Source organism: Alosa pseudoharengus, unplaced genomic scaffold, assembly GCF_046254945.1.
Source record: "Alosa pseudoharengus isolate Yale_2024_CS ecotype anadromous, Long Island Sound unplaced genomic scaffold, YU_APseudo_1.1 YU_APseudo_1.1_scf_15, whole genome shotgun sequence".
In the NCBI taxonomy this organism is placed as follows: Eukaryota; Metazoa; Chordata; class Actinopteri; order Clupeiformes; family Clupeidae; genus Alosa; species Alosa pseudoharengus.
In genome coordinates this window covers 7,539,300-7,552,388 of record NW_027468620.1, presented here as the reverse complement: position 1 = coordinate 7,552,388, position 13,089 = coordinate 7,539,300, and the positions used below count along the sequence as shown (strand labels likewise).

Here is a 13,089-nt window from a genome sequence, read left to right as displayed (position 1 = left end):
AAATAATTAATTCTATAATATTTTCCATCTTTGCAGAGGAAAAGTTTTGTGTAAAGGGAATTAAAACCTGGCTCATATAGACGCCTGTCTCTAATACTAGCCGGTACAGTTTGGCGATTTGGGAAAATAAAAGCCCGGGCTATTATTTGGAGTTTTACGGTACTTGCACTAGCCTTGAGCTTTCACCCGTGTCTCAACAGGTCGGTTACACTTCACTTGACAGTATCGACAAGAGTGACATGAACGTGTCATAAACGTGTCATAAACAAATCATAAACGTTTATGACATAGTGTTTCTGTTATTATGACCGCCGCGCAGCGAAGCGGCGGTCATATAGGTTTAGTCAGATTTTTTTTTTTTTTTTTTTTTTTCTTTTTCGCATGCGCAAATTTCTGTCAATGATTCCCGGGACACTGAAAGACCGGGGTACACGAAACTTGGTGGGCATGTAACCCCACATGGATAGCATGGAACCATCGTTTTTCGGGCAGACACAGTTTTCTGTGAATATCTCGAAAACCGTAGGGTTTAGGAGGACCATTTTTTTTTTTGTATGTTGATCTCAAGGGGCCATGTCAACCCATTCCATAACCACTCATTTCATGTATAGCGCCACCTAGTTAAACACAAAAAAGTAAAAATGAGGTGTTGTAATTGAAGGTATCTGTGACCTAACAAAGTCAAAACTGTACAAAATTGGAAGTGTAGGATCATTATGACACCCTCTGTATGCACGCCAAGTTTCGTGGAATTCCGTTCATGGGGGGCCACACAATAAATTCATTTATGTTACTATACACCAACTGGCCTGTAGGTGGCCGGAGACAGTTTTCTGTGAATATCTCGATAACCGTAGGGCCTAGGAGGTCCACCTTTTTTATGTATGTTGGTCTTAAGGGGGCATGTCAACCCATCCCATTACCACTTATTTTATGTATAGCGCCACCTAGTTAAAAATGAAAAAGCAAAAAATTAGGTGTTTTCATCACAATATCTCTGGCTGACAAGGTCAAAACTGCACGAAATTAAAAGTGTAGGATCATTATGACACCCTCCGAATGCATGCCAAGTTTTGTGTATTTTCGTTCAAGGGGGGCCTTACAATAAAATAATTTATGTGTACATTTAGTGACGTACACCAACAAGGATTCCCGGGACACTGAAAGACCGGGGTACACAAAACTTGGTGGGCATGTACCCCCACATGGATAGCATGGAACCGTCATTTTTCGTTTTGATCTGTAGCCCCCCCGCTGGACTGGACCCCCCGAAAGGAGGGTAGGGCAGACACAGTTCTCTGTGAATATCTTGAGAACTGTAGGGCCTAGGATGACCATTTTTTTCTGTATGTTTGCCTCCAGGGTTCATGTTAACCCATTTCATGTGCACACATGTGCACAGATACACACACACACACACATACATTCACAGTAATCATACGTATGACACATACTCACACAGTAGACATATGTACGCTTGCATGCACAGGCACATACGCAGGCACAAACACAAGCACGCACGCACACACACACACACACACACACTCACACACACACACACACACACACATAACATAAACATAACACAAACAATCAAGAATTTCTCAGAATTATAAACAGGCAAGATGGAGGTGGGGTTGTATAAAATGAATTTTACATGTGAAATCTATGAACTAATCATGTTTTGGTACTTGTTGTCTAGCAGATACCAGTGAGAATTGAGTGTGGATAATGCAATTTAGTGAGACAGTTAGAATCATATAGGCCTTTCAGCGTGATTTCTTTTTGTGGAAAAAATGTGCTGGACTGGGCGGCGGTCATATTTTGTACCGCTCTGCGGTACATCTAGTTAAGTGACATTCGGTTTTTGTCATAACAAGTTAGGGTTAGGATTAGGGTTAGGGTTAGGTTTAGGGTTAAGGTTAAGGTTAAGGTTAGGGTTAGGGTTAGGATTAGGGTTAGGGTTAGGTTTAGGTTTAGGGTTAGAGGTTAGCATTAGGGTTAGGATTCATGTGCCATGACAGTGTCATGTGTTCATGACAGTGTCATGTCACTCTTATGTCAATACTGTTACCAAAAGTGTTACCAACAGGTCTTTACGAGTGGTGTCACCCCGATGACTCTTGTGTTTGTGCATCATCATGACTACTTACTCTATTTACACTGTGGAAATTTCAGGGAAAAAATGATCAGTTATCAGATAAGCACTCAGGTTGCTCGCTGCTACATATTCTGCAAATTACGACATTGTTAGGCTAATTGTTATGTTTCCATTTTCCGATGAAAATCCAAAAACGTTCCACACATCGCTGAAATGGTGGAAGGCTTGTAGGCATCCAAGGTGGAAAAGCATTTCGTTTTCACATATTCGCTTAAGTTAGCCAACACATAAAAAAACTCCCCAAAACACTACATTCGAATAGTAATTTCCAAATTCGAATAGAATTGATTTTTTAAATATTCGATTTATCTTCGACTTTAGACATTTGTTCCAACAGCCCTAATTTACACTGTGGACAGTTCAGGGAAAAAACTGACAATACTTCTTTGTATGGCTAATGTGCAGTCCCTGAATATGCTACCTGCAATGTGGAAATGTTACTTCTCCTTTGATCCTGTGACTTATACTTTACCCTTCTACACATCAGAGTGTAAATGTCCTGATTTTAAAAGGGGAATATAACACAGTGTAAATGTCCTGTTTTATAAAGGGGAATATAACAAATTGTAAATATCCTGTTTTTAAAAGGGGAATATAACAAAGTGTGTCTCTCAGAGCTGTATGAGGATGATGGTGTTCTGGCTGTTTTCGGCCATCTCGTGAACAGATGCTTTTAGAAAGATGCAGACAAGCACACATCTGCAAAGCACAATAATAATGTGTGGAAAGCTTTCCTCCTCCATCTGGCTTTGAATAAAGGGGTGCCTTGAAAACCCACTGAAACGCAACGCGGCAAGTGGAAAAGTCACTTCTCTAATTTCTTTTCAGCAAAGGCAGGTAGTGAGAACTTTAACAAGCAGAGAAAAAGAAGATGCCCAGGCAACAACTTTCACATGCAAATGCAGCAGGAGGCAGAATGCATGCGACTGACAAATACTTTAAAGCTTTGACAACCATTAGGTTTCCTACCTCTGATAATTTCTGCCAAACACATTAGAAAACAAATACATGGCATTAATAAAAAAGACATCTGTTCAGGTTGCCAATACACACAAACACACATCTGAAGCACATCATGAGCCAATGTAAACTATGTCTGTGTCATCGGGTACCTGTATCTTTTCATATGTGGATGAATATTTAGTGAGCTTAAATGCATGTGACATGAATAGAGCTGAGTTCAATATTAACAGTCAGGCTGGTCTCCATCCAAGTATCTAGATGCCTCAGATTTGATGCTAAAAGTGGCTACTAAAAATACTTTTAAGGTTGGCAGGTTTACTGTCGCTCAGCAGTGGCTGACTCACATAGCCTTGTAAAAGCCACTATCACAAAATTTCCATCTGTAGTTTATTTGATGCCTATGTCTTTATGCCAAAAGAAAAAAACCCAGCACACATGGCAAGTCAGCCCCAGAAAAAAAGCCAAGCCCTGTCAGAGCCATAAATCTCCAAAGAGGTGGCACGTGTCAGTTGTCCCCGTCACCCAGTCTTGTTCTGTCTGTCACAGAGAGATACGCTTTTAATTCAGCGAATGGGCAAAGAAAGAGAACAGCATCTAAATCATAGTTCATTCTAACTGACTGAAAGTAGTTTCGTCCAATAAAACATCACATAAATTCTGTGTAAAAAACAATAGAAAAAATATCGATGTTGTCCCCATCGCTTGATCTTATATTGATGGCCTGTCGGTTTGAGTAATGACATACGGAGCATTTTTGATATTGCTTGTAGTCTGAGAGTTGTTCAGAGTTGTTATATACTCTCATTTAACACTGCCATTTGTTTTTTCACACCAAATTCCACCATATAACCTTAAGTGTCACAAGCTCGTAACCGCTGGCAACACTAAAACTAAACATATTTACCACAACGCCCCCACACTCCTACTGTTCCTACTGTACATGCTCATATATTTTCTGTCAGCACAATAGCTATAAAAACACACATGGACAGAAATGTTGACCAAATTTCAACAAGGCAGTGGCTATATGACCATATAGCCATGACTACTTCACCAGCTGCTGGATTGCCATCGTTTGATTTCTGACCATGTAGCGGCAAAGTAACAGACTATTCTTGTCAAAGTGTGTCAGTTGTCACACTACTTGACCAGTTTTGAGCAAAATAACATAGTTGAGCAAGTGGCCAAAGCGGATGCCTACAAGGTAGGTGTTTGGTGTCATTTAAAAGCTGTGTTCAAGACATTTTGCTGATGCACTGAGGCCTAACTTGCCTGCTTCTATGATAACAATACACTTATTCAAATAGCCTAACTAAATGTTTGGGAGGATTTAACAAGCTAAACAAGTTTTATGTACTATAACCTGTCATCTTTGTGTAATTATGCAAACAGAAGCTACATTATTCAAATCTAATTCAATCTGTTGATCACGTTCCCTTGACTACTGCAAAAGCTGTTTTCATCTGTAAGTGGAAGGTTTTGTGGCTAACCTATTCTAAATAAGACCGGGCCATGGCAGCCTTGGGTGCAATTATGCCATGTCATGTTTGTGATCATGGGTGAGCCGGTAAAATGCTTCTTTTCTGACCTTTCCAATCAGTCCCACTAATGATGGCAATCAGGATGAGTGCTGTTTTACAATGCACCTGATTTAAATCCCCCCTGTTTCATGAGCAATTATTTGTTTAAAGTGCATTCCTCATTCCTGCAAAACATGCCCTTGAGCTCTTCAGTTCCTTTCTACACCCCCCATTCTCTTCCACTCCTGCTGAGATTCTACAAACACAGGATTGGATCCGTTTCTCAAGTCAAAGGGACATTGGACACACACACACACACACACACACACACACACACACACACACATACACACACACACACACACACACACACACACACCATTGTTTTTGGCACTTTTGTGTGTAAAATAAAGACGTTCCGGTGTGGTGCGGCCGGAGGAATGAGTTCGGACAGGTGAGAGGAATGCTTTGTGAAGTTAATTAACTTTGCTTTTCGCCTCCACTCCCTCACTGTTCATTACCTTTAAATGGAGCCACACATTGGCAGGAGTAATTACCAGGCTGGTCAATGCAAGTGGCTCCGTTCTTGCATGGGGACGAGGCACACTCGTCAATGTCCAGCTCGCACTCTGAGCCTGTGGAGTAAGAAAACAAACACATAAATGGCAGAGAAAATAAAGAATTAGTAGAGAGCAACTAGTTGCATAGTAGCCGCTAAATTACCTTTTGTGACAAGTAAAAGCAATACCTGTAGCTATAATGGTTGAAGCATGGTGCTATGCCAGTGGCAGGACTTCTTTAGCCAGGTTGTAAAAAAGCAGTTTAAAAACTGCTGTGAGCAATTTCTTTAAATACATGTGCAACAGATTTTTTTTCTACAATCTGATCACTGAAATACATACAAACTATTAGAGCCTCTAGGATTCTAATTGCTTCTGTAATCGGCGATTAAAATTTTCAGCTCGGTCTGACTGTATCAACCAATTAGAAAGTTTCCAAGGAGCCCGACAATACCTTCTGCCAATTAAATTTGTGCATGCACAGCAGATCGAACAGGGAGACTGGCCACCAAAGGAGCAGCAGTGCAGGAACTGCTAGCATCTGAGGTTCAGCAGCAGAGACTCTTATCTTCCCTTCACTTGACTGATAGCATCGCTCTACGCTAGCAGTGTGTGCGGCATAGTGATCTGCCAAGTAAGGGAGGAGAATAAAAGTCTGCCTGCTATACGTGTGTGTGTGTATGTGTGTGTATGTGTGTGTGTGTGTGTGTGTGTGTGTGTGTGTGTGTGAGAGAGATCAGATGAGTTGACATGCCAGCTGCTTACCTGTGAAGCCCGGGAGGCAGAGGCACTTATAGCCAAACGCAAGGTCAATGCAGGTCCCGTTGTGTTGGCATGGTGACGGCTGACACTCATCATCGCTGATTTCACACAGGTCACCTAGAGGCAAGCAGTAAAACATGTTGAATTGGGATTGCCAACGATATCTTCTTCAAAGAATTGTTAAAGTTTGTAGAGCATGTTTGTGTGCTTTTTTCCTTACAAACAAACACAACTCTTTGAAATGTTCTACTACGATCTACTGTTTCACACATCATGTACTGCACACACAACATTTCAAAGACTGATACTGGATTCTTACTGGAGAGATATTTTCGATTCACATCACATCAAGCAGCCTTTCAAATTTAATTCAGCATACAGTACACACATGCTGGGTGTCCTTTTCAGTTAGATTCAATGCTTCCAGTCGATGCTATGCGGCTATGAGGCTGAAGGTACTTTAGAGCCAGCAATCAATGCACGAAAAACCTTCAATACAAAAACTTCTAAAAGAACACTCAACAGCCTTTTTGGCTTCATATCTTGCTGGCTACTTATTTGAGCACCACCAATACCTATCTCCATGACATGCGCTTGGTATTGATCTGCCCACTAGGACCCCAGCAGCAGCAGCAGGAGGTGTGTGTGTACCTGTGACTCCGTACGGACAGCGGCAGCTGAAGCCGTTGAGCTCGTCCGAGCAGGTGCCTCCGTTCAGACAGGGCTGGCTCAGGCACTCGTTCACCTCAATCTCGCAGTTATTGCCTCAGAACAACAAGAGGAGAGAGGTGGTGAGCATCATTAAGAGGGAAGGAGAGGTAGTTGCCCTGACGGGGGTGAGGGTGGTGTGTGTGTGTGTGTGTTGGGGGATGGTGGGGGGTAGGGTGGGGAAAGAGAATAAGAACACTTAATGATGTGGGCAGAAGGAGGAAGGGGCAAACGAGGTGGTCAGAGGGGCGTCAGAGGACGAGGTCGGGAGCGAGGACCGAGGAGCCGGCGAGTGTAATGGAAATTTCATCTGATAAGCGGAGAGTAAATAAATGTTTTACAATAGCGTGGTCTGGCCGAGGCCGCAATCTTTGGCATTGGGGGGGGGGAAAGGCAAAGAGAGGTGTAATATCTTTGCAATTACTGGAAAGAGTAGAGGAGAACACAGAGGCGGGGTTCAGAGGGTTGAGAGAGCTACTTCTTGCTTGTCTGCTGTTCTTTTTGCTCACTTACCTATAAACCCGGGTGCACAAAAACAATTGTAGCCATTGAGAGCATCCTTGCAGAAGCTGAGGAGACCGCATGGATTGTCGGCACAATCATCGATGTTTACTTCACAGAATCTCCCGGTCAGACCTGCGAAGGAATCAAGAGAGAAACTAAACCTTTGGAAATCAAACCTTGGGTAATCCAAGAGGAAAAGCAAAGTCTTTGCCATTCAATTTTTCTAGATTCATGTAGACTAAAAAGGTATGACACAATTGCATCAGGGATTACATATGTGCTGGCTTACTCTTTCGGCCTATGTAAAAACAGAACTGGAAAATGCATGAGGGCCTTTGACTGAATGTGGGGTCGACTTTTCTGTGGGGTTTGGACTGAATGACTACCTCGAGGCATTAGCATCTGCTCAGTCGCCAGTCCATTCACAACACATGAATATTATGGGCTTCATTAAGCAGCAGACACTTCCTGTCCTTCACATCATATGCACAGGGGTGGTGGGGAGCTTACCAGGGAGACATTCGCATGTGAAGCCTCCGCGGAGATCCACACACTTTGATCCGTGTTGACACAACCCGTAGACGCAGTGGCTTATGGGCGTTTCGCACAGCCTCCCCGTGTAGCCGTGGCGACACACGCACTTGAAGCCTCTCACCTGCTCCACGCAGGCGCTGGTCCCCGCGGCCCCGCACGGATTGGACACGCACTCCCCCGCCGGCTCCGAGCAGCCCTTGCCTCCCAAGCCTGAATGAGTCGGGATCAAAGAGATGATTGAAGTGTGGTGTGGTGCGGTGTGCTCTGCGGCTATGCTGTGTTTTCTGCGACGCGGCACGGCACGGCACTGAACAGCGGCAAACGCTCCTTTTCTCCACGCTTGCCATTCTTTCTCCCACATAAACCTACGCGCACCTCACCATGAATTTAGCTAATTATTTATCTAACTCCAAGAAAGTGCAAGCCGAAACTAATAAATTATGTATTGGCTAAACTTCCAATTTCAAAGCCAACCATCCAGGGTGTGAAAGGACCAAGTTAATTCATGTCCTCTAGTATTTTTTATCACTGATATGAAAACAATAAACTTGTGAAATGCTTTTGTTCAAAACAAATGCACTATGGTAAATCAATATCAATACTAACAAATTATGGCCTAAATAGATCTTTTGAGCAGACTTTAAAAAAAAAAAACTAGGAACACGGTCCCACACAGCAGGGGAACCTCATGGATTAGTAAAGAGCTAAACAGTTATTTATTTATTTTTTGCTTACAAGAGGGAAAATGGGATTATCTCTACTGGAATCTACAATTCAACATCAAAACATCTCCAGAAATATTTCAGTGTTATTGTTGAACCAACCTTGGGTAACCCAGAGCGATAAACAAATGTATTAGGTTAATGAAGGTCAGCATACAGGCTGTCAAGTAAACAATTCCAAAACAGCCCTAGAATTGAATGATGATGAGATGAGGAAACGAGTTGCAACCTTGTGGGCACGTGTAGTAAAAGAGTCACCTTGAGTGGCGCTGCAGGTGGCATTGCTTGGACACACCCTCTCACAATTAGGAATCGCGACGGAGCAGTTTTTACCTGGAAAGAAAATGCCACTGTGGTTACTTTAGGCATTGTGTGAGGTAGAGAAGAGTTACTGGCATCAGTGCTCATGCCAAGGAAGAGTCTCAGGGCCAATATGTGTGTGACATGCCATTTGTCACAGTGATGGCAGTGCCGTCAGGCAGGGACAGGCCACTGTAAAAACCCTGTCATGTCATGGAAGAGTGAAAACATAATGGATTATCATAAAAGCAAAATTTGCTAAGTGCAGGAGTTTACACAGACTGCTGCTTGCTATACCCTCTTCAGTCTTACACACCACTGCAGATATGTCTTGGCTATATACATTGTCATAACCTGATACAACCTATTTATAGTCAGCCATGTCATATTCAGATTGAAGAGCATTTTTTAATAAAGAATAGAATAGATGAAAATAAAATACAATATGGTATCATGGGACGTCTACTCTATAGTATCTGCTAGCCCCCTGTTATAAAGTGAATGAAGAGTTTGGTGCCAAAACGCTATATCCACCATTTTAATGAAAATATTTTTTTTACACATTGTCTTCGTAGTAATTTCAGTAGAACTGTACTTGGGTATTGTTATTGGATTTATCTTTACTCAATCGAAACACCACAACTGAAATTGAATTGATATTACCTGAAATACACAATTAAATAGCCTGACTTTTTAATAAAGTTTTTAAAAACGGAGATATAGCGTTTTGGAACCAAACTCTGTATTAATGCTAAGCAACTCTATGTGCTCAAAAAATGCTAAAATCTGTTCTTCTTAAGAAGTTGAGCAAAGCACAGTATTACACTTCACAGAACGCTGTGTCTCATGAGCATTTTCTGTGAACGTGAGCTCTAAAATGTGTAAATTTAATAAATAAATATAAGAAGCTGATGAATACAGATCATATGAGGGATTATCCTTAAGCATTACCCCCAGTCTCAATCTAGTCTGACAAGAGACTGAACAGAATGCACGCCTGCGTCGGCTGAAGAAAAGGACTCGAAGAAACTGCATGACATAAAGGACACTGATTCACTCGGGAGTAATTTAAGGGGATGAGGAGCCATAAAATTTAGTGGACTTCTGCATACTGTATACGCAAGCAGTTGTAAAGTTGGCGTGGGCATCATGAACAGCAGCAGAAGAAACGGAACTCGCTTGGTTAATATATTTAAGTGTCACAGGCAGGGTAACTGTCCTTCAACTAAAAGAAAAGAGGGATATTTTTGGCTGTTTTCAGCAATAATTCCCAGCTTTTTAATCATCAAAAGCATTCCAGCTAATTACCAAGCCCAAACACAGTTCTTTTTTGTAGCTGTTCTTACATGTCCTTTCAGCAATAGACAGCCATACAGTTTATACAAAAGAGTGTCTCATAGCACAAGGTGTGAAGCTCCACTGCTCTGGAACAGCCTGTACCCCACCACACCCCGACTCCTCAACCGCCCGCATTCCCCTGGCTGGGGTGATGATGCTGCCACAAGACAGCGATGACGGGGTTGGGGTGTTGGGGTCGCGCGGGGGGGGTGTGCGCTGGAGAGGTGGAAGTGGTTATGAGCGCTCCCACGGCGAGGGGCCTGAGACCTCCCTCGCTTGCGTGCGTGTCATCTGTCACACCAGCTGCCTGGCTCCCAGCGCCAGGCCCCTCAGCCACTGATGTGTTTTATGCATTAGGACTACACAAACACAACAGAGGCGCTCAGCAAAGAGCAGGGCCGAGGGGGCACGCGTGGGAATGGCGGGGGTGTGTGGAGGCACAGGCAAAGCAAATGACAGGCAAAAAGTGATCCCGTCTCAATCACCCGTCCATATGGCACTACTGTGCACGCCATACAAGGGCACGGCATGAATGCAGGGGGGGAGTTCAAGCCGCCATTCATGCCAGCAAAAGTTGCCGAACCTTGAATGCACTTGGCTGGTACAATAAACCGGTTTACTGGAGTTCACCACATTCAGTAAATATTCCCAATAAAGTCGATCTTGAGAATTATTTTCTTTAATTACCGTGTGAAAAACATACCAACACAATTATGCAGCTGTATAAGGTCTTTGAGGAATTGTAAATGGAGGTCACATCCTGCCAAACATCATAATGTATGTATTAAGCTCTATATTTCACAAATCCCAATAAAATGCAAATGTGTAATTCCCAGCTGTCTCTTCGATCTCAGAAGGGATCATTCCCTCATAATCGCCCTGTTGTTGAGAGTTTTAAATATTTACCTTACAAAGCATTACCTTGAGGGGACAATTTAAAAGCTTATAAAGAGGGTATTTCACACTGTAGCAATGTATATTTAAAGTGTGCTTGAATTTAAAAGCAGCGATATGGTTGAAATTATATGTCAAACAGGAGTGGCATAAAAACCTGTGATTGAGCATACCTGTAAATCCCTGTGGGCAAATGCAGGTATAATCCCCAGGCAGGTCAACACAGGTGGAATTGTTGGTGCAAAATCCATAGTCACATTCATTATAGTTAATTTCACAGGAGTCACCCTTAAAACCTACAATAAACGATGATTAAAGCACAGATATTAGAAACGTCAAACAAGGCAGTTTTTCCACTATAATGAAGCAATCGGCAGATAACTAACTTAAAATACACTGTCCTGCCCGACTATTGCAAATACACTAGCTGAGAAAAAATGCATCACAACACAAACTTGTTTACTAAATGTCGCTCTTATCGCATAATGAAAGGCGCCATGCAGCACGACGTCAGCCGCTGACTTACTGTATTAGTCGACTCCGATTTAACAAGATAAAAAAGGTTAACGCTGTGAAGTGAAGGAGAGTGCCACACTCAAATTTCTGACATTTTATGCTCCCATAAACGTATTCCACTGCATGGTCACGCTACAAAATGACTATCATTAGCACTGTCACAGGCCCAGACTGCAGGAAGGCCATGACTAATGCTAGGCTATCAGCGGCATCGGTGCAGGGCGAATTCTCATCATTCCTCAAACTGACCATGGAACCAATTTCCATCTCTCCCCATGTCATAAAATTTGACAATTATCCCAAGTTCATTAATAATGCATAACAACCCCCGTCCGCAATCAAGGTTTAATCAGAGCTACGTCTCACAGGTAGGACATCGACTGAGCCAAGAAATCATTGGCAAAATTACAGGGATTTATTTCTCCACCCAACTTAATGGTATAAATGACTCCAAGTAATTTACGATATGAATTAGTCATTTAACGATGAGGAAGGTTTTACAGGACCCGAATGAGAGAGATGTTTGTAAATACAGACCGAAAATGTAACTACAGAGAGCTGCCTGTGATTAATCAATACTATTCCCCTTGTAGTGTGAGGAGGAATCTAAAAATGCCAGGCAGGTCTGAGTGCTCCATCTGCCCATTTGTGTTTAAATGTGACCATATACACTACACTCAAAATATTATGGCATATCAACATTAGCATTTCAAATTATTATGACAAATCATCAACATTTTAAAATTACTATTTTATTACTATTTTATTATCATTTTTATCAGCTCATCTGTCAGAATATTCAAAACACCATTCAATACCAACTGTGAAGATGTAATATTTTTAAGCAGTGTCTGTTGGACTTTGCTGTTTGACCACCCCAAGTAGAATGCCATATTTTCCTGTTTGAAAAAATACTTCATAACCAGTGTTGGGCAAGTTACTTTTAAATCGTAATGTATTATGTATTACTTATTACTGTCATTTCAAAGTAATTTGTTACATTATAATATTACTGTCTCTGAATTGTAAGGCATTACACTACTATTGCATTACTTTTAAGTTACTTTCACCAAAATATCTAGAAATATGGATTTGGCATTCTAAATGCAGTTTATTACGCTCAATGCAGCTCATTGCTCTTCCAATGGATGGAGATGTGGTATAGCATAATGACTGAGCTAGGCTTAAGGCTAACAGTAGAATGCAATAGGAGCAGTGCTCATGATGCAATACAAGGAACAATCATAGTCAGAATTTTGTTAAAAACCGACAAAAGGTCAAAGTCTGGTAAATTGTGATAGAAATACTGTAACTTTAAGGCCTAGGCCTTCTCATTCAAATCAACAGAGAGCTTAAATCAAAGCTTACATAAAGAAATGTCAAGATGGTGGCCTGCTGGCCATTTTGGTGCCCTAAGTGAGTGGCTTTGAGTGAGTGACATTTAAATGATAACTCAAACACCTAAAGTGAAGAAAAAGGCTTATAATTATGACCGCCGCGCAGCGAAGCGGCGGTCATATAGGTTTAGTCAGATTTTTTTCTTTTCTTTTTCGCATGCCCAAATTTCCGTCAATGAGCCCCGGGACACTGAAAGACCGGGGTACACG

General features: G+C 42.0%; 1 protein-coding gene across 1 annotated transcript in view; it reads right to left on the bottom strand.

The window, feature by feature from the left end:
* The window catches only part of eys (eyes shut homolog), a 185,366-nt gene that overhangs the window by 135,234 nt on the left and 37,043 nt on the right, over positions 1 to 13,089 (bottom strand). The window contains exons 12-16 of the mRNA XM_076286449.1: positions 7,689 to 7,922; positions 7,188 to 7,310; positions 6,618 to 6,731; positions 5,970 to 6,083; positions 5,166 to 5,279 (exon numbers count right to left, since the gene is read on the bottom strand). Coding sequence (XP_076142564.1) covers positions 5,166 to 5,279; positions 5,970 to 6,083; positions 6,618 to 6,731; positions 7,188 to 7,310; positions 7,689 to 7,922 — 699 coding nt within the window. The remainder of the gene's footprint in view (positions 1 to 5,165; positions 5,280 to 5,969; positions 6,084 to 6,617; positions 6,732 to 7,187; positions 7,311 to 7,688; positions 7,923 to 13,089) is intronic.